At 64.6% G+C, this 24426-nt stretch overlaps 1 protein-coding gene across 3 annotated transcripts; it reads left to right on the top strand.

Annotated features, from left to right (window-relative positions):
* The first annotated feature begins 1888 nt into the window (after positions 1-1888).
* TNK2 (tyrosine kinase non receptor 2) lies at positions 1889-22937 on the top strand. 3 transcript variants are annotated; one of them, XM_080622447.1, is made up of 15 exons: positions 1889-2022; positions 11241-11418; positions 11561-11631; positions 13198-13410; positions 13500-13652; positions 13846-14123; positions 14199-14325; positions 14418-14564; positions 14935-15029; positions 17803-17997; positions 19459-19550; positions 20464-21779; positions 22238-22333; positions 22423-22550; positions 22654-22792. In XM_080622447.1, exons 2-15 carry the CDS (start codon positions 11256-11258, stop codon positions 22658-22660), a joined length of 3081 nt encoding a protein of 1026 aa, XP_080478573.1. In that variant the 5' UTR covers positions 1889-2022; positions 11241-11255; the 3' UTR covers positions 22661-22792. The 3 variants fall into 3 exon arrangements, with proteins under 3 accessions (XP_080478573.1, XP_080478571.1, XP_080478572.1); XM_080622445.1 differs by lacking the exon at positions 22423-22550 and having other exon boundaries at positions 22654-22937; XM_080622446.1 differs by lacking the exons at positions 1889-2022; positions 22423-22550 and adding an exon at positions 4361-4500 and having other exon boundaries at positions 22654-22937.
* The last annotated feature ends 1489 nt before the right edge of the window (positions 22938-24426 follow it).

The raw sequence follows: 24426 nt of genomic DNA on the forward strand, positions 1-24426 counted from the left end.
AGTGCATGAGATGGGGGCGGCTGGAGGGAGGAAGCTCTCCTGCTGCATTGGCCTGTGTTGATGTGCAATAGCAAGTTCAAACCTCAGTGTGCTCCTCGACAGTGCGTCCTGCCTAAGGCCGACAGCTGGCATGAGGATTCTGGCACTGAGGTGGAAGAGCAGCCGCCTCTTGGTCACCGCATTGATCCTAAAGCACCTGCGGCACTGGGGTAGATGGTGGAAGTATGCAATGTCAGACTTTCCCCTGGCATGTGGTTGCTCATATTGCCCCGGAGAGCTCTGGCAGGGCTGGAGCTGCTTCCCCAGACTAAGAACCTTCTCGTGGGAGACCGTGCTGGTTCGGGGCTTTGCATTTTAAATATGCTTAGCTTTCCTTCCCTGGTGCTAGTCTCTCCTCCTTAAGAAACACTGCATCCCGTGAAAATGCACCGTTTTGGAGGGGGAGGCTGCTTGTTCCTTACGGGCTGTCCCTCCTCTTCCAAGCAGGGATGATTTACTTCTTGGGAACACGCTGTCTCCTGCATCTCCTTGCCCAAACCTGGCAGGGTTCTCTCCCTGCAGTGGCGGGGCCTCTGCAGCCGCCGGGCGGGGCCAGCCCCGCCGGGGCAGCGGGGGACAGGGCTGCAGCCGCCTGGGAGCAGGAATCAGGACTGCTCCGTGGCAGTGCCGGGCTACCCGTGCCCTGCGCCCCATCTCACACCTCCAGTCCCTGTACCGGAGCGGTCCTGGGTTTGGTGCTGTTCCTGGTGAGTCTGCCCCCCGCGCCCCACTCTTCCCCCTGTCTGCGTGCCCGCCCGTCCCCGCTCGCTCGGTCCGTCCGTCCCTCCCCACCCCGCCGCCATCCCCTCCCCGCTGTTACGTAAAGCGGCGACGCGGCGCCTTTAAGAGCAGGGCCGGCCGGGCGCGCACCGCCCCGGCAGCTCTCGCCGGCGGCGGCAGGAGGGGGCGGTGGCGGCGGCAGCGGCAGCGGCGGGGTAGGGAGGAGCGGCGGCGGCGCCGGGACTCCAGCAGCGCGGCGCGGGGGGGGCGCGGCAGGGGGCGGCCCCGGGGGGGGCCCCCCCGGTGAGCGGGGCCGGGGCTGGGGCCTCGTGCACCATCCGGGGTCAGGGCGCGAGCGGGGTGCCGGAGGGCGGGGGGCTGAGCCCGGGGGTACCGGAGGGCGGCGGAGTGGCCCCGGGGGTGCAGGAGGAGGGGGGCTTCTCCCAGGGCGTGCAGGAGGCGGGGCTGGGGGCGCTGCCCCGCGGCCAGGAGCTGGTGGCCGCGGGCGGCGGGGGGCCGGGACGCGGCGGGGGCCAGGGCCGGTGGCACTGGGTGCCGCTGGGGGAGCGGACGGGCTTGCAGGAGTGGGGCGAGCGGCCCGCGCTAGTTACCGCCGCCGGCGGCAGCCCCAAGCCGGGCGCGGAGCCGCGGCGGCCCCGGGAGCGGGGGACAGCCCGGGCGCGGCGGCGGGTGCGGGACGCGGAGGAAGCGGCGGCGGGGGAAGAGGGGGGCAGCCCCGGGGCGCAGCCGCCGCGGAGAGCGCGGTGCGCTGTGAGGGGCGTGCAGGAGCACGGCCCCAAAGTCGGGCAGGAGCAGGGCCTAAGCCGGCGGGCGCAACAGGAGCGGGGCGGGGGGCGGCGGGAGGTGAGTCCCCCGGGCCGTGCCCGCTGGTGGGTGCGGCGGGGCCGGCAGGAGGAAGGGGAGGCCAGGGGCGGGGTGCAGGAGGAGGGCGAGTTATACTCGGGAGAGCAGGAGCACCCCGGCGGCATCCCCGGCACAAGGAACCCCGCACACCGCCCGAGCCGCAGGCGGGCCGCCCGGGTGTGAGGCCGGACCCGGCACCCGCTGCTGGCCGCCCCGCGGGGGGTCCCCCCGGAGACCGGGCTGCCGCCGGCGTCGATCTGCGTACCACGGCCCGACAGGCGGGCAGACGCATCCCGCCTGGCATGCGGGCTGCGCGGAGAGCGGCTGTGCCGGTCCTCTGCCTGCGGTGACGCTGTGGACCCGGCGCAGGATGCGGTGGCAGTGGCGGTGAGCACGGAGGTAAGAGCGAGGCGCGACCCCTTGCAAGGGGTGGGAGGTGTCGGTGTGTAGCACTGCGGCACTGCCCGGCCGTGATGTGCCTCACCGGGCACGGCTGGCACCGTGCCCCGCGGTGCTGCGGGCTGCCGGTGCTGCTGTCGTGCCCAGGTGGCAGTATGCCCGACCCTCCTGCTGCTGCCTGCCAGGACGGAGCAGGCAGTGGGTCTGGAGTGGGTGCCCGGTGCTCTTGAACCCTCCCAAACCGCAGCGGAAGCTGGGGGAAGGTTTTTTTTTCCTGGAGAAAAGGCGGCTTTGCTCTGCTCTTCCTCTTCGCCGGGCTCGTGGGAGCTCCAGCGCTGAACAGAGGATCCTTGTCCTCCCGGGCCGGCCCTGCGCCTTGGGGTGTTGTGCTGCTGCTGGAACCCGAAGCAGCGATGAGGTGCAGGGAGCCTCTACCCACTGGCTTGGTGGGCAACACCGTGTCTGTGTCCAGCCACACTGTAGCGGGTTTTTCTCTACACATTCGGGACCTTTTGGGTGCTTTTGTTCTTTGTTGGTTTTGCTTTTTTTAATAAAGCCTTTAAGTTAAACCTGGAAAGGTGGTGCCGACAGCCCAGCGAGGGTCCCACCTCGTCAGGAGAGCCCCGCTCTGCTCTCCCGGCACTGCCAGACCCCTTGCCCACTCTGCTGCAAGTATCCGGGGATGGGGTTTGCAGGTGACCGGAGGAGCCAAGGCAGGGACAGTGTCTTTGCCGCAGCGCTGCTGTCATGGGCCAGAGACTGGGCAGGGCTGGGCTGTCTGGGCAGGGCAGGCTGGGGCAGAGCCCGGCGCTGGTGCTTCCCCACGCGCTCACCTCCCTGGAGCCGCCTCGGTGCATCATTCTGGGGTGCCCCAGTGCTGGTGTCAGCTCACCACCCCATACAGTGGGTCTCCCTCATCAGTTGCTGCATGCTCTGGGTGTCGTGCATCCCCTCCATTTCTCAGCCTTTTGCTGACCTGACTCAGGGCAGAGCCCTTGAACAAAGTTTGTCAATGCTGGGCTTTGCTAAAACCACGACCTGCCTGGGAGGGGGGGGATCTCTGGTCTGCTCTCTAACAGGCCCTTCTTTAAGGGAGAGGGTCCAGGATGGGCCCGGGGTGCTGCAGTCTGATGCTCCCTGTAGGGAGCGGGGCCAAAGTAGGCTCTGCACCCTTGGTCCCGCCGGGCTGAGACCCGGCTGGGGCCTGTGCAGGCTGTCCAACCTCCTACCAGCCCCTGGAGCTACCCGGGCCTCTTTAGCCCAGAATTCGTTAGTGCAGGGTGTGGGCTATGTGGGTATGGCTGGGGGGCTGGGGATGCCTTCCTTCTCCTGCTCTTCCTCCTCCTCCGGCAACTACCACCCTGCTGTCCTGGCCTTGACTCAGCGTACACCCGGGGCATGGGGGTCCTTCACGGGCAGAGGAGCAGCTGCCACAGGACCAGAAACTGGTGCAGGCTTGTAGCAAAGCCCTGTCCCACCTTGCAAACCAGGCCTCGATCCATGCCTCAGTTTCCCCCCAAGAGGCCCCATCCTGCCACTGAAGCACTGGGGTTCTCACTTCAGTCATGCCCACGAGGGATGGTAGCCGGCTGGAGCAAAGGATCCCGGGGGACATTGCCCACTCATGTGGGTTTTTGGGGGCAGGAGGGAGCTCTGCCCCGCATGCATCCCCTGCTGGAACAGGAAGGCTTTAAGGAGAAAGTCTTGCTCCAGCTCTCTGTTGAGCAGCCCCAAGGCGGGGAGGGGGCACTGCTCACACTGCAGCCTGGCTAATTAGGCTGACATCAATTAGTGATAATGACCAGCAGATGCTGAATGATCTTGCCAAGACAGTGCTCTGCTCTGGTGCTGGGGAAGTGATGGGATTTAGCCTTTGTCCCCCCAGCTCTGGGGCTCCCACCTCCCCTGCTCCCAGCACCCATCATGGAGGGGAGATGCTGTGTGGTGGATGTGGCTTTATGCCCATCTGGCCTAAGACCTGGCAATTTCATTTTATGCCAGCTACAGCCTGCCCCAAGGGCAGGTCACGCAGCGGCATGGAGATGGGGGTACTGCTGGCAGCACCCCTGGGGCAGAGGTTTCACCCTGGGCTCAGGGACTGTCCTGGTCCCCCCCTTTCCATGGCAGGACCAGGGGCAAAGACCACCCATGACCCTGGGGTAGAGGGGGAGCAGCTCCACAAAGGCTCTTTCAGCTGCCTGGGCAGGCAGTGGCTCTGGATTGAGGGAGATGTTCCCACCTTTTACCATCCAGGGAGGGTCTGGGGTGGGCATATGGGTGTGCCAGGCTGGGGGAGGACCCATCCTGACATCTCCCTCCTGCTGTGCCCCAGGGGGACCCTACGGCCAGCGTCACGACAGCCCTGCCAGCCCCACGGCTGAGCCCTGACACCGTGTCCCCTCGCACACTGCCTGGCTCACTGCAACACTGGGGCTGGTGCTGCCGAGGGACCCCCACAGTGCCACCGCTGCAGCCCAGGTGAGATGAGTGCGGCGGGCACAAACCAGCGTTGCACAGGGCAGGGTGGCAGCATCCCCACCATGGCAGTGTCCTTTGGGGACGGTGATGCCAAGGCTCAGTGATGCCAAGCCTGCTGCCCTCTCCCCCTCCCTGCATTGCCTGTGGGCACGAAGCTGACTGTGAGCAGTGTGCTGTGCCGGGGGTGTTGCTTTGCCTGCTTGTCCCCCAAAACACCGTGCTGTGTTTCTGTCTTGGTTGGAGGGTCTTGAGGCTGGGGTGGGCATCAGCTACAGGGTCAGTGATTCCTGCCTGCAGTGAGGAGATGGGAGGTGCAAGATGGGCTCAACTCGCCCTGCCTCGACCTGCAGGAGGGATTTAGTGGAGGAAAGAGGCTTATGAAGGGAATTGGAATTGCGCTGGGCTCTGTCGGGTTGGGGGGGCTCCCCACCCGGCTGCGTCTCTTCTCCCCAGGCAGGCACTGCTGCAGGCAGGGGCTCAGAGTGGGGGATGCGCTGTGCCAGTGGTTAGGATCAGGCAATGGGGCTGAGCTCTGGGAGCCCAGAGATGGCAGTGAGGGGGAACCAGGCACCCCGGCCTCCACGGCCAGCACCACCACAGGGGTCACCAGCCCTCCGTGCTGGCCCCCCAGGAACTCCTGCTTGCCTGAGCAAGCAGCATCGGGTACCAGCACCGAGGGAGCCAAAGCACCCACAGGTAGGGGATCCCACAGGGGGGACGTGGGGTGGGGACAGAACCGGGGGAGCTGGGTGGCAGCAGCACCCTGGGGTGGGCAGGATGTGTCTGGCAGCCCTGGTTTTGGTGGGAGCAGGGTGCGTTTGTATGCGTGGGTATGTGCGTGCCCGCATGCCTGTGCCGGGCCACCGGGCCGGGGAGTGTGTCACCACAATTTGGGGCCGCCCCCGGGGCCCCGCCAGGGCTGAGCCAGACCTGGGTTGCTGCCGCGGCCGCCTTGCTGCCGCCACAGCCGGTGAGATCACTTCCAGGTGACGGAGCTGCCAGGAAGGTGGCAGACTGTGGTGGCAGCAAGCGGGGTGATGTGCCAGAGGTGAGTGGAGGAGGCCGTCTCCCTCTGGGAGCTTGCATGGGGACCCGCCGCTTCCCGGAGTCCTCTGTGAGGGGTGGTGGGCACGGGGATGCTGTGGCCCCAGTGTCCAGGGTTGCAGGAAGGGATGTGGGGCCAAACGTGGTATTCCAGAGTGCTGGGAAGGTCCAGTGTCTGCAAGGGGAGGGACCTCCTGTGGTCAGTTCCCTGTGGGGCAGGGACAGCACACCCCATTGGGAAGTTGTCCTTGTGCTGGGGCCCCTCCGGGGTGGGAATTACAGGCTGGTGGGTCAGGGGTGGCATGGGGTGATGCCATCCATCCTCTTACAGGGGACCTCTCGTTTGGGTTTCAGCTGAGCCTGGGCAAGCCCGGAGGACCCAAGGCATGGAGGGGTGAACCACATCCACTGTGGAGGCTGTGAAGACGGGGGTTGTCCCCTCGTGGCTTGGTGCCCTGCAGCATCGCTGTGGTTGGGCAGGCTGGCGAGGGTTTTGGGGCAGCTGGGGCCAGAGGGAAGGTGTCACGGCACGTGCGTCAGTCACGGCCATGGCGTGCCAGCGCGGTGACGCCGGCGGCCGTGCATGGGGGTGGCTCACTGCTCCCACGCCGCGGGCCCGGCCCGCCTCGGCTGCACGGCTGAGCTCACCTCCTTGGTATGGCGGGGCAGGAGGAGCCGCCGCGGGGTGTCCCCCTCCCGGGGCAGGTGCCCCCCCCGGCACTGAGGGTGTTTCCCCTGGGGAGGGCATGATGGATGCTTGCTCCCACTCCTCTGGCGACACCGGGTCTTGGGGGATGTGGGGGGTCGTGGGGTGGGCATCATGCTCCCGTGGCTCTGACATAAGAAGCAGATTTCTCCCTAGGGCTGTGCCATGCCCCAGAGGACAGGTGGGTCCTGGGGGACAGGGTAGGGGCTGAAGGGGCTTCCCTCTGCTTCAGCTCTGGCCCAAGGGGCCTCATACAGTGGCTGTGGCCAGACAGTGCTGGCCTGTGAGCCGGCCCCGATGTGCAGGTTGGGGGTACCCCATGGACGGGGGTGGCCACCCAGTGCCACCTGCCCCTGCTGGGGGCTGTGCCTGGTGCAGCGCTTGGCACAGGTCTGGGAGACCCCCAGCGCGCTGCGATAGGGTGGGGAGAGAGGATTGATCCTGGGAGCAATCCTCCCCGCATGCCCTCCGGAGCCCATCCTCGCAGCGCCCGCGGGGCCTGGCTGCTCTCCCGGCACTGCCGTGCTTGCGCCAATGCTGCCGGTCGCTGTGGAGCAGCCATCTTCCCAGCACATCCCATCCCCCTCTGCCGGCGCAGGGAAGTGGGAGGGATGCTGGGGATGCTGCCAGTTCCAGAGCCCCCACAACCCCTCTGCAGGTGCCCAGCGGGGTGCCTTCTCACCCACCCAGCTTGCCGCCGATCCCCGCCTGCCGAACGATGATCCCTGCTCATCCTCATCCTCCTCCTCCCGCCTGCCTGCACCGCATCCCCGCTGGCGGGCTGCACCGTGTCCGGGTGGGGGGAGAAGGTGGCTGTGAGCGCGGCACTGGGGATGGCATCGATGCCACCACCTTTCTGCTCGGGTGCTGGAGTGGGGACAGCAGGCGGACAGTGGGGCTGCCGAGACGGGAGGAAGATCCCGTTGCCAGGTTGGGATCGGGGTGAGGACGGGAGCTTGGCGGGCTGTCCCCGCTTCTCTTTTCCCCCATCTCTGCATCCCTCCATCCACCCTCCTTCCCCTCCATCACATTCGCGGTCACCTTCACCCTCTCGCTGTTTTCCGGAACTGCAGCAACTTTCTGCCATGTGATCCCGAGCCCGGCTCCAGCCCTCGCCACCCCCAGCCAGGCGCGGGTGTCTCCGCAGAGCCCCCCGCTCGCCGACGCGCCGCAACCACCGCAGCCGCCCCAGTCATGGGCGAGAGATGCGACTACCAGCGCCTGAGCAGCGCCGAGGAGGAGGAGGAGATGCTCGGCTCCCTGCCCCACAGCCTCTCGGACAGCACTGGGCAGCAGGCCCTGCGGCCAGGCAGCAGGCGCCCCGCACGGTCCCCGCGGCAGGACATCACCCTGGGCATGCCGTGCCGGCGGGTCAGTGTGGGGGGAGCGGCGGGGGGCACCCGGGCAGGCTGGGTGTCCCCCATGAGGGCAGGGTCCTGCTGTGGGGCACAGGACAGCATCTGGCACGGGGCATGGGGGGTTCCTGCATGGCATCTCCCCTCTCCAGCAGTCGTGGTACTCCGCAGCATCTGGGGTGGTGTGGGCATGGCATCCCCCTTCCTGGCTGTGCTCCCATCCTGACACACGGGAGCAGGGCTGCCTGCTGCTTCTTGCTGGGGAAACTGAGGTGTGGAGGAATGGTGGCACAGTAGGAGGAAATGGAGGGGAACGGTGTCCATCACAGGCTGCCATCCTCATGGAGGGGGGTGTTGGGCTGTGTCTGGAAGGGGGCGGCTAGGGAGCACGCATAGGTGAAGCTGCCTTCGGGTGTAGGGCAGGTGTTGGGGTGTCACGGTGGGTAAGAGCATTTCGAGGTGCTTTGGCCACCCATGTGCTGCTGAGCATGATGCCGGGCAAGCGCAGAGGCAAGGAGTGTGCCACACTGGGGCAGGCACCCATGGGTGCACAGGGGCGCAGGCGGCTCCAGGTGTGCGTCAGGCGGGGGCGGGTGTGCTGCCGCCGGCTGTGAGGCGCCGGGGTGTTGGCGCACGTGCGGCCGGGCAGGGCCATGGCTGGGGGGTCTGCGGGGGTGATGCGCTGGGGGGGGCTGCGGTTGTGCAGGTGCCGGGGGTCGTGCGTGTGTGGTCCCAGGGTGTGCGTGATGGTCATCACCACTCATGCGTGCGCCTGGGTGCATGCAGGGTGCACCCTTGAGGCTGCAGAGGTGGGTGTGCGCAGCATGGTGTGTGTGCAGGGCATGGAGGGCCAGGTAGCACCACTGCCAGGGGGCTTTGCCGCCTGCCAGGTCATGGGAGTGAGATGGGCATCTATGAACCCCCCTAGGGGTTTGCTGGATGGACTTTGCTTGCCTGTCTCAGCATTAAGGCTGTGGCATCAGGTTCTGTGTCCGTGAGTCTGTGGTGGATGGGGAAACTGAGGCACGGAGCCTACCCAGCACAGTGGGCAAGGCTGGGTGTCCTTCTCTCTCCTCCCCCGACTCCCTTCTGGAGACCAGTACTCCCAGTGTGGGCTCTGAAATGGGCAGCCTCACCTGAGGTTTGGGGGTGCAGGAGGCAAGCGCACTGGCCCCTGTGGGTGCCAGTCTCAGTGAGTGCCGATCCCAGTGGGTGCCATCTCCGGCTGATGGAGGTGATGCCCTATTCAGAGCCGGGAACCCCCTGCATCACAGAGTCCCCAGAGCCAGGGAGGGGGCAGCTGGCGCGTGGCAGAGGTTGGTGCCGAGTGCACCGTGCCTGGGTGTCCCTGGTCAATGGGCTTCTTGTGTCGGGCGCCTGTGCCAGCTGGGATTCCGGCGGTGGTGGAAGCCGCAGCAGAGGCTCGTCCGCACCTGGGGATGCGCTTAACCCTCTCCCAGCTGCCCCCCCCCTCCCCCCCCCGTCGCAGCCATGGCCACAGTGGCGGGGGATCAGACAGGCCGGGGCTGCGGCAAGAGGTTGCTGTGGGTCTGTCCTCTCTCACGCCGTGGCTGCGGGTGCGGCCAGATGTTCTCTCCGGGGAGCCCGCCCCGGACAGCAGTGCTGGGGTTGGGTGCCAGCTCTGCCAGGGAAGGGGAGTGAGCCCCAGGGTGCTGACGGCACCCCACAGCAGAGCCCGCGGGGACTAGTAGCTGGGCAGCGGGTGCGTTTGCCGAGCCAGAAGCTCCCCCCGCAGTGCCCATCGCCCTGGCATCCTGCCTGTGGCCTCGGCTGGGGAGTGGGGAGCCGGATGTCTCCTCTCCCTCCCTCCTTCCCTGCTTCCTGAGGGGGGAAACTGAGGCCTGGGAGCGTTTCCCAAGGCCGGGACGAGTTTCCATGGAAATGGGAGCGGGGGTCCAGGCTCCCAGCTGCCGGCGCGGGTGCCCGCTGCTGAACAACGGAGAAAGCGGGACATTGATGGGAGCCCGGCCCCCTGGGCGCGCGTCCCAGTCCCGGCTGAAAATAACCCCTCCCCGGAGCGCTGCTTGGGCAGCCGGCCGGGACCGAGCCCCGCGGCCGGACAGGGGTCCCAGGAAGTGGCTCCAGCCAGGGGGTGACCCCAGCGCTGCCTGCCGCCACCCCCCGCCCCGGCCCTGTTGCGTTGGGGAAGGGGAGGGCCGGCCAGGAGGATCGAGAGCCGGACGGAAGAAGAGGGAGAGCCACAGCCCGCGTCCGGCTGACGGACGCCCCGAGGACCCCTGCCTGCTCCGGGGGCATATACGGGGCGGCCGAGCCCGAGAGGCATGCCTGCAGCCAGAATGGCAGGGCTGCGGGTGCCCCTGCTGCGCTGAGCGGGCTCTGCCGCGGGACGCCGGCGCCGGGGAAGGGACATCGGTGGTGCCAGGAGCCGGTGACGGGCAGCCAGGCAGGATGCGACGCTTCCAGGCTTTGCGCCGATCCTTCCCTTTCCTCACCCGCTTCCGCCTCTACCGAGTAAGTGCCGACCCTCGCCCCGGCAGACCCTATACTGGCTGTCACCCAGCCCTGTCCCCATTGCCTGTGGGCAAGGGACCAGCCGTCCCTGGCCACCCGCGGGCGCACACCAAAGGCCAACGGCTGCTTTCGCCCCGCATGCCCCCCGTGTGCCCCCGTGTGCCCCCGTGCCCAGCTGCTTGCCGCACCCGCCGTATTTTTAGCCCAATGCCGAGGGCTGTAATTGTGGTGACGCACCGAGAGAGTCGACTGCAGGGGATGAAGACAGCGAGGACCCGGGGAAGAGGAGAGGATGGAGTGGGCTGTGCTGCTGTGGGACCGGGATGAGGATCCCACCTCCCGCCCAGCTCACATCAGTGAGGGGCAAAGACATGCCTCTTCCCAGGAAGGCGGCAATGAAAGAGGAGGAAAGCTGGGAAAGCGGGCAGGGATAGGGAGCGGAGGGGGACATGTTGTGGGAGATGTGGGGAACCGTGGGTGAGACCTGGCCCCATTCCCCGGCCCAGCTGTGGAGCTGACACCAGCAGCGCTGGATTGCCTTGTGCCTCAGCCCAGGCACCAGGACCACCCGAAAGCTGTGATGTCCCTGTGTGTCCCGTCCCTGTGGCTGCCAGGCAAGGTGCCACCACTCGTGGCAGAGGAGACCTGCTGTGGGTCTGTGCCGCAGCCCAGCTGCGTGTGTGGGGATGGCAGGGGGCCAAGTGGCAGTGCCGAGGTGGCTGCCCCCTCCCCAGTCAGCCCCTCCAGCTGGGCAAAGGGAGTCTGGCAGGCATGGGGTGTCCCTCAGCTGGGGGCCGGTGCCAGGCACATCCGTCCAGGAGGCTCTGCCCTCTCCTGTGTCCCTGGCACTGCTGCCTGGGGACAGCTTGTGCTGGAGTAGAAGGGTGGGCTGGTGTTTCTGTGGGCACCCTGGGGCAGTATGAGGGTCCCATCCTGCTTGATGGAGTACCTTTCCCAGCTTCTCAGGGGAGCTGGAGGCAGGCTCAGGAGATGAGTCCTGCTAGCATCCCTCACACCCTGCCCAGGCAGCACCCCAGCCCTGGCTCTCAGCCTCTCTGGGTGACGTCCCCAGTGTGAGGGCAGGGCAGAGGGGAGTGGAACAGGGTTCTCCCCCTAACCCCACATGTTCGGTGTCCCTGCAGAGGCTGAGCTGTAGCATGCAGGCGGAGGAGGGCACGGACTGGCTGCTGGAGCTGCTCACTGAGCTGCAGCTGCAGCAGTACTTCCTTCGCATCCGGGACGAGCTCAATGTCACCCGCCTCTCCCACTTCGAGTACGTCAAAAATGAGGATCTGGAGAAGATCGGCATGGGGCGCCCCGGTGCGTACGCCCCCCCAAACCTCCCCCCATATCTCTGGCTGGCTGCACAGCATCTTCTGGGGATCCCAGAGGAACATGCAGTCTATGGGCTGGAGGGACCCCCATCCCATGCTGGGTTGGTGACAGCCACTGTGTCCTGCAGGCCAGCGGCGGCTGTGGGAGGCAGTGAAGCGGAGGAAAGCCATGTGCAAGCGGAAATCCTGGATGAGCAAGGTAGGGATGGGAGAGGGGCAGGTGTGGCAGGGAAACAGGCATGCAGGAGGAGCCGGACCTCTCCACATGCTCTTCCACAGTGCCTGGCTCTTCCCCATGTCACCAGTGCCTGGCAGGGAGGCTGGCAGGGAGGGGGGCAGAAAACCCTGTGAGGCATGAGCTGCCTGCAGTGTGCTCCCATCCTGTGCAGGCTTCTGGGTTAATTCCTGGTGATGGATGTCCCTACCGCCCCAGCACTTGGGAAATTCATTCCTCTTGCATTATTTGCCTCTTTGCCAGGAAACTAATTTGCAGCTAATGAGCCACAGAACCTCTGCATCTCGCCCCAGGCAGCTCTATGGGCACCAGTGCTGCCTGGCCCCATGCCCACCAGGCTGGGGCTGTGCCAGGGCAGGGGACCCCACATTGCTCGTGTATGCCCCTGATGCCACTGTGTCCAAGGCTGATGCTGCTGCCAGCCTGGCACCTTGCACCCCCAAAAGAGCAGGGTAATTGCCAGCTGGGCTCTGGTTTGTGGCCTCTTCCCTGTGTGACTCATTTGGGATGGGATGGAGACAGGATAGCTTTTAATAGAAGGCTACTCAGCCTCGCACTGGGCACAGAAATGCCACCTCCCACCCCAGCCACATGCTGGGCCCAGCCGCTGCTAACCCCACACGGGCCCTAGCTTCTGAGGCTGGGATGGACCCTATCCCATGGGGCACATCACTGGTGCTGGCACATCATCAGTCCCAGCTGGGGGAGATGGCGGGACAGCCTGTCCACGTTCCCTCTGGGCTGGCGGTGGCAGCAGCACATGTTGCAAGGCCCATGTTGCTGCAGGGATGTGTCACCACACTCGGCCCAAGCTGGAGGTTTCTCTTGGCCTTATGCCCAGGCACATCGTGTAGTCGCAGCCTGGCCAAGGAATGCCCAGGGCCCTCCAACTGCCAGCCTGGTTTGCCGAGGCTGCTGGAGTGCTGCTGTGGGGCTGCTGTGAGAGGCTGGGAAAGCTGAGGCTGTTCAGCCTGGAGAAAAGGCTGCATGAAGACCTCATAGCAGCCTTCCAGTATCTGAAGGGGGGTCTGCAAGGATACCGGAGAGGGACTCTTCCTCAGGGACTTTAGTGGCAGGACAAGGTGCAATGGGTTTAAACATAAACAGGGAAAATTCAGGTTAGACTTAAGAAGCCCTTTATTGTGAGGTTGGTGAGGCACTGGAATGGGTTGCCCAGGGAAGTTGTGAATGCTCCATCCCTGGCAGTGTTCAAGGCCAGGTTGGACAGAATCTTAGGTGACATGGCTTAGTGTGTGGTGTCCCTGCACATGGCAGGGAGTTGGAACTAAATGATCTTGAGGTCCTTTCCAACTCAAACCTTTCTATGATTCTACGAATCCACACAAGTCGCAGCTCAGCTAGGAGAGCAGAGCCTGCTGCTGCGCCAGCCTACCCTGGGTAATCATGAGTTAGGGGTTATCATTAGGTTCCAGAGTGTACAGGCCAGACAGGGTGTCATCCTAGCACTCACAAACACAATAGCTTGGGGCATCTCTGCAGCTGCATCTCACCTACCTCCATGTCCTGCAGGTGTTCAGCGGGAAGCGCCCCGAGTCAGAGCTGCCTCCCCAGCCCCAGAGCACTTTCCGCAAGCCCCCCACACCACCCCCCCCCGAAGCCGGGGGCCAGCACTCCCTTACCTGCCTCGTACGGGAGCGGGACCTCTCCATCTTTGAGAAGTTGGGCGACGGCTCCTTCGGCGTCGTGCGTCGTGGCGAGTGGTGCACGCCTGCCGGCAAGACGGTGAGGGGCTGTTCATGGTGGGGTGAGCCGGGCAGCGGCACCACCTGGGGGGGAAGATGCTTTGGGGCTCATCCCTGCTTTGGCCGTAGCTGGATGTGGCAGTGAAGTGTCTCAAGACGGATGTACTGAGCCAGCCAGAGGCACTGGATGACTTTATCCGGGAGGTGAATGCCATGCACTCTCTGGACCACAGGAACCTTATCCGTCTCTATGGTGTGGTGCTCTCCCACCCCATGAAGATGGTGAGTGTGGGAGGATGGGGCTGACCTCCGTGGTGCCCTTTGAGGGTTCTGTGTGGTGGGGTGAGCAAAGCCAGGTTGGATCCATACCCCAGTGCTCCACAGGCATCTCCAGTGGGGCACAAAAAGGCTGGAAACCAGCCCAGCAAGGGTGCCTCTGGCCTGACCAACCTGCTGTTCCTACCCCATGGCCCAGGTGACAGAGCTGGCCCCACTGGGCTCCCTACTGGATCGCCTGCGGAAGAACCAGGGCCATTTCCTCATCTCCACCCTCTGCCAGTATGCCATCCAAGTGGCCAAGGGCATGGCTTACCTGGAGTCCAAGCGCTTCATCCACCGTGACCTGGCTGCCCGCAACATCCTGCTGGCTTCCAACGAGCTGGTCAAGATTGGGGACTTTGGACTGATGCGGGCCCTGCCCAAAAATGATGACCACTACGTGATGCAGGAGCATCGCAAGGTCCCCTTCGCCTGGTGAGCCCTGGGGAGGGGGGGACCTGGGGATGCAGCACCCATTGCCTTCTGATGCTCACATCCTTCCCCACACAGGTGTGCTCCTGAGAGCCTGAAGACACGCACCTTCTCCCATGCCAGCGACACCTGGATGTTTGGGGTGACTCTCTGGGAGATGTTCACCTACGGGCAGGAGCCTTGGATCGGCCTCAACGGCAGCCAGGTGAGTGCACAGCTGGGACCTGACCCCCTGCCTCACCCTGGCAGTGGTTTAGGGGGACCTGGGAACCCTTGACAGTACTCACTGCTCTGCAGATCCTGCACAAGATAGACAAAGAGGGTGAGCGGCTGCCGCGGCCTGAGGACTGTCCCCAGGACATCTACAATGTCATGCTGCAGTGCTGGGCACACAAGCCTGAGGACCGACCCACCTTCGTGGCCCTGCGGGACTTCTTGGTGGAGGTGGGTGTGCAGGGAGGGGGGACAGGGGCTCCAGCACCCCCTTCCCCTCTGCTCTGCTTAAGTGTAGGCAGAGTTCAGGGTATCGCCCAGGCAGGAGGTGACATTGGGGGATTCAGCCCAGGCAGCCCTGCAGGCTGGGAGGTGAGGGGCAGTGATGTGGTCACAGCAGGGGGTTCCTGGGTACCACCTGGCTCTTGTCCAGCCGAGGGGTGTTACAGCTGAGTAGGGGCTGGGAGTGGTGATGCTGTCTCTTGCTCACTTTTGAGGCTCCCGTGCCTTCCTCTACGTGGGGCTGCAGCTAATCTCAAAACAGGGCAGGGATGGATGGTGGGGGTCTGCATCCCCTTGTTTTCATTCTCTTTTCCCCCAGGCCCAGCCCACTGACATGAGAGCACTGCAGGACTTCGAGGAGCCCGACAAGCTGCACATCCAGATGAACGACATCATCACAGTCATCGAGGGCAGGTACTGCTCAGGGTGGGAGGGCACATATACTGCATGGGAGCAGTGCCAGGTATTGCACTAGAGGAGCATGGACCAGCTGCCAGCTTCAGGGCTGCCAGTTTGCGTGGGCACAGGGGAAATGGGAAGACTGGGGGCGCTGGCAGAGCTGTGGAGCAGGGATGGGGAGGATGAGCTCTGCCCCCCCCAGCACACCCGATTGTGTAGCCCACAGGTGAGCTGCCCCAGTGCCCTGAGAAGTGTGCAGTGCCCCAGGCAGCACAGCGATGTGAGGCCATTGCAGTGTTAGGAGGCAGCAATGCCTATGGGCAGCACAGCTCTACCTGCACTGCCCGCACCATCCACCCTCTGACTCACTCACTCTGCCTCTGGGTTTGCCCTGGCCTTGTCCCTGGAAACCGGGTGCCCCAGAGCTGCTCCCCACTGATAGCGGTGGGGACCTGCCGCGGGGCCAGGAGAGATGCTGGGGAGCTCAGTACCACGGTGGCATGACCTGTCACGCCCTGCGCTGTCAGCTCTGCTCCTTGGTCGCTGCTAGCCACGCCAGGGCACAGCCATCCCCTTCCACTGCCTCGGTGACCTGCGGATTGGAGGGACCTTTGGTCCCTGCATTCCCATCCTAGTGTGTGGCTGTCCCACTCCAGCGTGCAGACAGTGGAGACCCCTGGGAAGAGCTCCATGTCCCTTTGCCCCGCTGGCACATGGGAGGCTGCTCCCGCCTCCAGCCCCAGGGGGTGAGGAGAAAGGCTCTGTCCTCCTCCCCTTCCTGCTCCCCCTTCCCGGGGCCAGCTCCCCGCCGTTAGTCACGGCCCGGAGGTGAATCAGGCCGGATTTGTGTGTCTTCAGGGACCGGCTTTCTCTCCGGCCGCCGCCGCCAGGGATGACTCTTGCTCAGGGTCTGGCGGTTTAATTGCAGGGAGGGGAGGGGAGGGACGCGGCGTCGGCGGAGGGAGGGAAGAAGGGAAGAAGGGAGGGAGGGAGGGAAGGAGGGAAGGAGGGGCGGAGGGCGGCGCGGCCGCGCCAGTGAGCCTACATCGTCCCCGGCTCCGCATCACGGGCTGGGGATCCTGCTCCCGCGCCCCCAGCCCCGCCGTCGGCCCCAGGTGAACCACGGGGAGCGGCGAGGGGAGCGAGAGGTTGGTAGGAGCGGGACGGGGGGACGTGGTTGCGCTGCAATGAGTCGGGGAGGGCCGTGAGCGCAGCCTCCCCTGCCTCAGTTTCCCTGGGGGACGCCGGTGCTCGGTGGCCCGCGGTGGGCACGTTTTGGGGTGCTGGGTCCGAGCAGCCGCGGTGAGCTCTGCAGCCGGGGTGTGCTGCTGCTCCCGGACCGGATCCCCATCACCGTGCCTCAGTTTCCCCTCCGGGGCGCCTGCCCCCCACTGCGCTGGGGCGCGGATGCCCGGGCAGGGAGGGGAGGGCTGGCGGAGGGGGTTGGGGGCTCCTCCCGGGGGCCGCATCCGGCCCCGCCGAGGCCGCCCGGGGCACCGTAAACACCCCCCACCCCTTTTCAAGCCCCTGCCTGTCGTTCGGCGGGCGCTGGGCGTGCGTACGTGTGTGTGGGCAGGGGCAGGGACCTACCTGAAAGCCCCCCGGGGACCCAGGCGGTCGCGGGAGAGGGCTCTCGGAGGGAAGCCAGGGAAAAGCCGCAGCGGGATCGTGCCGGGGGTCCGCGCCCGGATCCAGTGGGACGATGCTGGGAGAGGTGGAGAGCAGAAGGGCCGGCTCAGCGGCAGCATCCCTCCGGTGGGATGCGGTGGTGTCGCGGCGCGGGGAGGGCGGGTGGAGAGGACCTCCGGGGAGGGGAAGACGGCTCCTGCCCGTCCCGGTGCGGGTGAGGGATGGTGCCCGGTACCGGTTGGGCTCTGCCGCGGCCACGCCGAGGGGTCCCGGCGGTGAGTATGGCGGGTGGCTGGCGGGGAGCGGGGAAGGTAAACAGGAAAAGGGCTGAGCTGGTGGCTGGGGGTGACTCACAGGTGACTCCAGGAAACTGTGGGGCAGTGCCAGCCTCGCCAGGCTGGCACCGCCACCGCCCCCTGCCCGGAGCACGCCCTACCCGCGGGGAGCGGGGGACCCGGCAGGCGGGGGGCGGGCTAGGGTCGGAGTCCCCCCACATTCATCTGGCACAGTGCCTGGGGTACCCTTTCCTGCCCCCTACCTGTCCTTCTCCTGTCCCACTTCCCACGCGGGCTAGGTGATCCCCCTCTTCTTCCCTTGGAGCAGGCAGCTTCTAGGGCACACTGGGGACCAGAACCCCAAGGTGGCATTGACCACTGCCTGCCTGCCCATCTTCCCTTGCCCACACCAGCCTGCATAAGGCTCACTGATAACATAGGAAGGGAGCGAGGAAGACCTCCCAATTAATATTTGAAGGTTCATCATCGGACCCCAGCCATGTTCCTTGCACCATCCTTGGCTGCGTAGGGCACAGAAGGACCAGGGGTCAGGAGGTCCGTGCAGGCATCACCCCAAGGCTCCTGCATAATTTGGGGCAGCTGGGAGGAGGAAGGGGCACATCTCTGTGGGCACAAGCAGGGAGCTTTGTTCCCTACCCCCTGCATCCCCAGCACCACCGGGTGCAGGGGCCCACAGGGTGGGAGGCAGAGGGCACTGTCAGCACAGGGTTGGGATCCTGAGCACCTGGGCTCCCTTCCCGGCTGTGCCACTGCTTGCTTGCATGGACTTGGACGAGTCACCTCGCCTCCTCCCCCGTCACCGGGGCAGGCGTGTGTCCACCTCTCATACCCTTGTTGGTAACGAGGTCCTTTTTATTCTTTAGGGCCGAGAATTACTGGTGGCGGGGTCAGAATAAGCGGACCCTAAAAGTGGGCCAGTTTCCCCGAAACACGGTGACCTCGGTGGCAGGGTTGTCGGCGCACGACATCAGCCAGCCACTTAAAAACAGCTTCATCCACACGGGCCATGGAGACACCAACCCCCAGCACTGCTGGGGGTTTCCCGATAAAATTGATGAGTAAGAAAATCTTTTGTCTTCTCTGCATCCCCTGCCTGCTCTTTGCTTTTCCTGCTGCCCGCTGGGCATGGAGTGAGCCATGGTTTGGCCATCCTGTGTCCCCCTTGCCAGTGAAGCATCTCTTCCGCTCCCCTGCTATTCTGAGGATGGTGGCTCCGGGAAGGGTTCTTGTGGCTGGACTAACTCTCTCTCTTCTTACTAATGGGGTCAAGGGCAGGGAGGGCGGCTGTGCTTGTGGGGGGGCTGTCTGGGGCGGGGAGGGAGCATCTTCTCCTAGCCCTGCAGCCCCTCATGCTGTCCCGGGCTGGAGGGACATCAGTAAGCACCACCCTGGATGTGGCCATGTTACCACAATGCTTTTGGGATGTCCCAGGGCTGCTAAACCTGCGCCTTTCTGTGCCTGCATGGAGGGAAGCTGTGATGGGGGTGTAGCCTGACCCCCTGCTTTTAACAGCATGAGTTAAAACAGCACACCATGAAAGAAATCCACCAAAATGCTTTTTCCACTGCCTGTTCCATCAGGACAGACCCAGGTTGTTCTGATGAGGGGGTCGAGTGCCTGTGCCTCTTTGCCACGTGGGACTGGCACGCTTAGTGTGGTGCTGGGGGATGGTGGGCAGGGTTGCTTGGCTCAGGGCAGAGGGCATGGGGGGTCTTTGCCAGCACTGGGTTGGGGGGATGTGGGAGGGCTGTGTGTGGGGGGCAGGATAGGATTTCAAAGCCTGGAAAGGTACAGCTGGGTAGAGCCAGCTCCTGTGCCTGGCTAAGGACATCCCCTGGGATTGTGATCCCCACTGCTGCTCAGCTTCCCACCCCCGGGACAGTTCTGCCGGTGCCCTCTGCCCCAGCCTGACTCCCCCAGGCCACCCGGTGGGCTGAACCTCGGGGGGCTGGACCGGGGCGCCGTGCGCACAGCCCTGCTCGTGCCCCGGCAGGCTCCCGCTGCGTGGGCACGGCGCTGGGTACGTGCTGCCGCGCTGCCGAGAACGCACCGGGCTGGGCACACACCCAGGCCTTGGGGCTGCACCGGCTCCCACCGGCTCCTGCCCCGCCGCGCCCAGCTTGCGACGGCTCGCCCGCGCCTCCCGGCACCCCACCAGCGTGCCGTGCTGTGCCGTACCGGGGCGCCCTGCCCTGCGCGCAGCGTCGTGCCGGGACACCCTGGTGCTACGGTGTGTCCCGGGTACCACACCCCGTACAAGTACACTGGGCACGGCACCCTGCTTGCAATCCCCTGCGTTACAGCACATCATACACGTGGTGGTGGGATGGCACCAGGCTCTGTGCTGTAGCACTAAAAGCCTCTGGGGTGTGGTGCCCCAACGCTCACTGGGATGGTACTCACTGGGGCATGGTGCATGGTGGAGGTGGGGTGTACCAAGGGACAGGGCACAAGCTCAGGGTGCAAGGAGTCCCTCGAGGCCCCTGCTGACCTCCAGGCACTCTCCTTTCTCCCCACAGGCTGTACCTGGGAAATCCCATGGACCCTCCTGACATTTTAGGTGTGGACCCGAGTGCTGCCAGACCCACACAGCTTCCTGGCAGGGCTAAAAGTGAGTCGCTTTTCTCCTTCACCCTCCTCGTCAGCTGCGCAAAGTCCTTGTGCCCTGCTGCCAGGGTGATGGGCTGTGGACCCTCTCCTTTCTGTCTCTGCTGCCACTTGCTATTTACAGACCCAGGGGGAGCTGGGGTGACAGGGCGTGTTGTCACCTGGCCAAATGCCACCGCCAGCAGCGTGGGTGGCCTGTGGCTCTGCCCGGCTGGACTCTGCCCCGCTGCCCTTCGTCCAGGTCCCTCGTCCACTCCCAGCCTCCCGCGGCCAAGCTCCCCAGTACGGGGGATCTCGGTGGAGCTGCCACGTGGAGGGAGCTCGCACGCTGTGCGGGTGCCACAGATCCCCTAATCCTGCAGTTTTCCCTTGGTGGGGCTTCCCACCGGCATCCTCCCTGCACCCCAGCGGTGATGCAGGACATGATGAAGCATGCACCCTGCTAACGAGCACCCTGACTGCCGCTTGCTTCGCGCACTCACCCCACGCCTCGCCTCCTCTCGGGCTCTCTCTTCTCCTGCAGGGCAGCCGCCTCCGCGTCCGCCTCAGCCTACTGTCCTGCTCACCAGTAAGTTGGGCTTTTTTGGGTGCTTCTCTCCCCCCTTGTGCCTTCCTTCTCTTCTCTCTTAGCTCCTTTTCCGATCTCTGCCTCCCGGGTACCAACATGGGCGATGGCATCTGTCGTGGGGACAGAGATAAGGAGCCAGATGCTGGGGTCTGCAGGGTGAGGAAGGGCAGGGTACCCCTCAGGCCCCCAGCACCCTTCTGCCTGCCCTGGTGCATCACTACATCCAAGGTGGAGAGGAAAGGTGGCTGAAGCTGTCAGGCAGTTTGGGGGTTAGGGATGCAAGTGCCCCTCCTTGCACCCTCGGGATGGGTGCCAGGAACCTCACCATCCCTCTATGTCTACCTCCTAGAGCCCTGCTACGACCCAGTCAGTGAGGAGGAGGAAGGTCTGCCAGGGGGTCTCCGGAAGCTCTGCCTGAAGAAGCCAGGCCCAGGCAAGGGTCTGCGACCAGTCAAGCCGTCAGCACGGGTTCCAGGCACCAAGGTGGGCGAGCGGCAGCCCAGCCGGCTGACCAGTGAGGGGCCGGCAGGCGGCGAGGTGACCCTCATCGATTTTGGGGAGGAGGTGCCCCAAGGTAGCCCCTCGCCACTGGGGGAGCTGACAGCCCCGTCGCTGGCCAAGCTGGCCATGGAGGCCTTCTCCTTGCTGGACAAGACCCCACCACAGAGCCCCACGCGGGCTCTACCCCGGCCCCTCCACCCTACGCCAGTGGTGGACTGGGATGCCCGCCCCTTGCCCCCACCGCCTGCCTATGATGACGTGGCACAGGATGAGGACGACTTCGAGGTCTGCTCCATCACCAGCCCTCCAAGCCGGCGGGGCAAGACCAACTATGGCTTTGTGGACGAGGGCGAGCGGGGACCAGCGCTGGAGGACAACCTCTTCCTGCCCCCCAAGGAGATGAAGCAGCCCAGCATAACGCAGACCACAGAGCTCTTTGAGGAGCTGCAGCAGGAGTGCATGAAGAGGCTTAATGTCCCCCTGGGACCAGCTGCCCCCACAGACGACAAGCCTCAAATCCCACCCCGTATCCCTATCCCGCCCCGGCCCGTACGCCGTAACGAGCCCGGGCGCTGGTCCGGGGAGCTCTCCCCAGCGTCGGGGGGTGAGGAGGACCGGCCGCCCCAGATCCCACCCCGGGACCCACTGTCGCAGCCCACGTCCCGGACACCCAGCCCCATGGCCCTGCAGGTGGGGTCCCCCCAGCAACGTGCCGCCCTCTGCTCTTGCCTCTCCACCTCGCCAGGGAAGCCCATGCCCACCACGCAGAGCTTTGCCCTGGACCCCAAGTACGCCACCCCCAAGGTCATCCAGGCACAGGGCAAGGACTGTTCCAAGGGACCCTGCATCCTGCCCATCGTGAAGGATGGGCAGAAGGTCAGCAGCACCCACTACTACCTGTTGCCTGAGCGCCCTGCCTATCTGGACAAGTATGAGAAGTTTTTCAAGGAGGCCAAAAGCCCCGAGGAGGTGCAGGCGTCCCGCCTGGTCACCACAGCCACCGTTCGTCCCATGGTGCAGCAGCCGCCAACAGACTGCAAAGCCAACTTCTCCTCCAACAACAGCAACCCTGGGCCCAAGTGCCTGATGAAAGCCTCCTGCAGCCTCCAGAAGATCATCTACGATGGGCCGGATGGCTGCCGCCCTGCTGACAAGATCCGGCTGGTAAGTGGCATCCGTGAGCAAGAGGGGACACAGTGGCCGTGGGCTCACTGGAGCAAGAGCCATCCCCACCCTGGTTTCCCCAAGTTCAACCCTGGGGGGTTGGCTGCAAGTGGTCCCCAGATGTGCTGTGGGACATAAGTGTCGCTGCAACTCCAAAATGGGGATCACAGGCCCTTTTAACCCAAATTAGCCCCATCCATGGCCGCAGGGAGCGGGGAGGAAGGTGGCTGACACTGTGGTCCCTTTGGGCTCTCTTGGCTGGTCCGTGGTGGCCAGAGGTCTGCACCCAAGCCCAGGAGAGGCTGAAGATCCCCGGGATGAGGATGGTCCCAGCTCCAAGCTGACGGTGCTCTGCAGGTACAGAGCCAGGGTGGAGAGCAGCCCTGGTGTCCTGCTCCAGCCACTGCCTCGTCACTGCTCAGGTCAGGTGACAGACACTGACTACAACCTCTCCTTAGGTGCAGGACACAGTGCACGGTGTGACCACCGAGGAGTGCCAGGCAGCCCTGCAGAACCATGGCTGGAGCGTCCAGCGGGCCATCCAGTACCTGAAGGTACCACACACCCCTGTCCACCCACCCCGGCTCCTGTGGGAGTGTTGGCACCCCTGTCACCTCCCTTGCCATGCCCTGTCCGCTTGCAGGTGGAGCAGCTTTTCTGCCTCGGGCTGAAGTCCCGCGTTGAGTGCCATCGGGTGCTGGAGATGTTCGACTGGAACCTGGCCCAGGCCAGCTCCCACCTCCTTGATCCCTACAGCACCACCCGCCAGAAGTAGGGGCACGGATGGTTTTTTGGGGTGGGGGGTGTCCACGCCATGCTGCTCTTGGCCGGGTGGCACCATCACCCCTCCTGAGCTTATGTTCTCTCCTTACAGGCGGTGACAGTGGGGATGGGGCAAGCTGTGTTGGATCCGGAGCAGGCTTCTCACCGTGGGGCCATCCCCTGGTGCCCACCCTCACCTACACAACCTGCTGCTGGACTCTGGACTGAGCCCCCACTTGGGGCATGGGGACATGCCGAAAGGGAGCCTGTTCAGCACTCGTGACTTGTCAGGGTGCCTGCGCCTTGGCTTCAGTGATGAGCTCCATCCCCATGCCCCTTGTTGAATTGTTTTTGTAAAGAGAAATGTAATTTTAATATATATATATTATGTATATATAAAAAACTATTCTATGGAGAGGAGGAGGATGCCTGTGGCCATCTCCCAGGTTCATCCCTGACAATGCACAGGGACAGGCCATGTCTCCATGGGTGTTGGTTCCTCCCTGTGCAGGCAGCTGTGGCTGTGACCCATGAGACCTGCCACAGGGATGGAACTCAGGCGCAGAGTGCCAGGGAGGGGATGGACATGTGCTGTGATGCCCAGCAGGTGCTGGGGATCTCTAGGGAGCTGTGTGACGTGTAAAACACACCGGTGATGGCTCCCAGGCTGTTCCAGGGTGCACAGGTCTCCCCATCTGGGGTGCTGGAGTTAGTCACATGCTGTCCCAGGTGCAAAGCTGGAAGGCTGGGTAGGTTTCTCCCACCGTGAGCGGGCAGTATTGCCCCCAGTGATGTCCTGCAGCAGGGCCCCCCTTTCCCGGTGCCCCAGGGATTTGGATCCTGGTGACGCCTGACTCATGCCCAGGCAGGGAGTGCCGGGACCTGCCTTGCACCCCGGCCCACGCGAGGGGCGTTGTGCAACCAGATGCCACCGCGCAGCTGGAGCCGGGTGTTGGAGGAGGGGGGAATGGCGCCTGTGGTGTCCCAGGCCCCCCAGTCAGCGTCAGAGCCCCTCAGCTGGCTTCCCTGAGGTGGCAGCAGCAGGAAGGGTCTCTGAAGGTGGAGGAGAAACCAATGTGGAGCATGGTGGACCTCAGTGCCCAAAACCAAACAGTCCCTGGGCTTTGGCAGTGCCTGGTCCACAGGATGCCTTCTGCTCCAGAGCTCATGGCTTCAGAGGAGTGACCCCACCATGCATGGTGAATCGCCTGGCAGGAAGGGCTGTCTCAAAATGCTTGTGTGTCCTTCCCTGTGGCAGTGGTGTCTGGCTCCACCACCTATATGCTATGTGCACCCTGGTCCTCCCTAAGCATGGGAATGGGGAGGTTTGCTGGTGCTGCCATGGAAGCTGTCATGCATAGGTGCTTTGGACCCTCTGGGCCTCAGTTTCCCCATCTAAGGTGCAGCTACCATGGCGTGGCAGCTGGGGGAGGATGGCTGTCAAGAGAGGAAGGCACAACAGCTTCACCAACTTACTTCTCATCTTTAAATGATCCCCAAGCTGATCTAGGCTAGGCTCTGTGAAGAAGCAAACCTGTGTTTGCTGAAGTGGCCCCACTGGTTCCCTTTGCACTGTGAGATTGCCTGTGTCCCTGGTGAGAGGTGACCTGCAACCCAGGACAAGGCCCAGCCCTCCTGCCCATGTGGGATCAGGCCCTCCTGGCCAGGCTTACGTGGCTGTTTGCCGTGATGGCACTGATAACCCTTGCACGCAGGTCCCTGGGCAGCGGTGCTGGCAGCACCAGGAGGGGACCAGGGCAGGGCTCACACGCAAGACCCCGAGGGTGCAGCAGGAGGCTGCTCCTTCCTTCTTCCTCCTTGGCTGCAAACCAACTCCTGCCGGGGGTTATCAGCCGCGGCCAAGCGTGGCAGGGACCCAGCAATA

This window comes from Psittacula echo (genome assembly GCF_963264785.1).
Source record: "Psittacula echo genome assembly, chromosome: 7".
Classification (NCBI taxonomy): Eukaryota; Metazoa; Chordata; class Aves; order Psittaciformes; family Psittacidae; genus Psittacula; species Psittacula echo.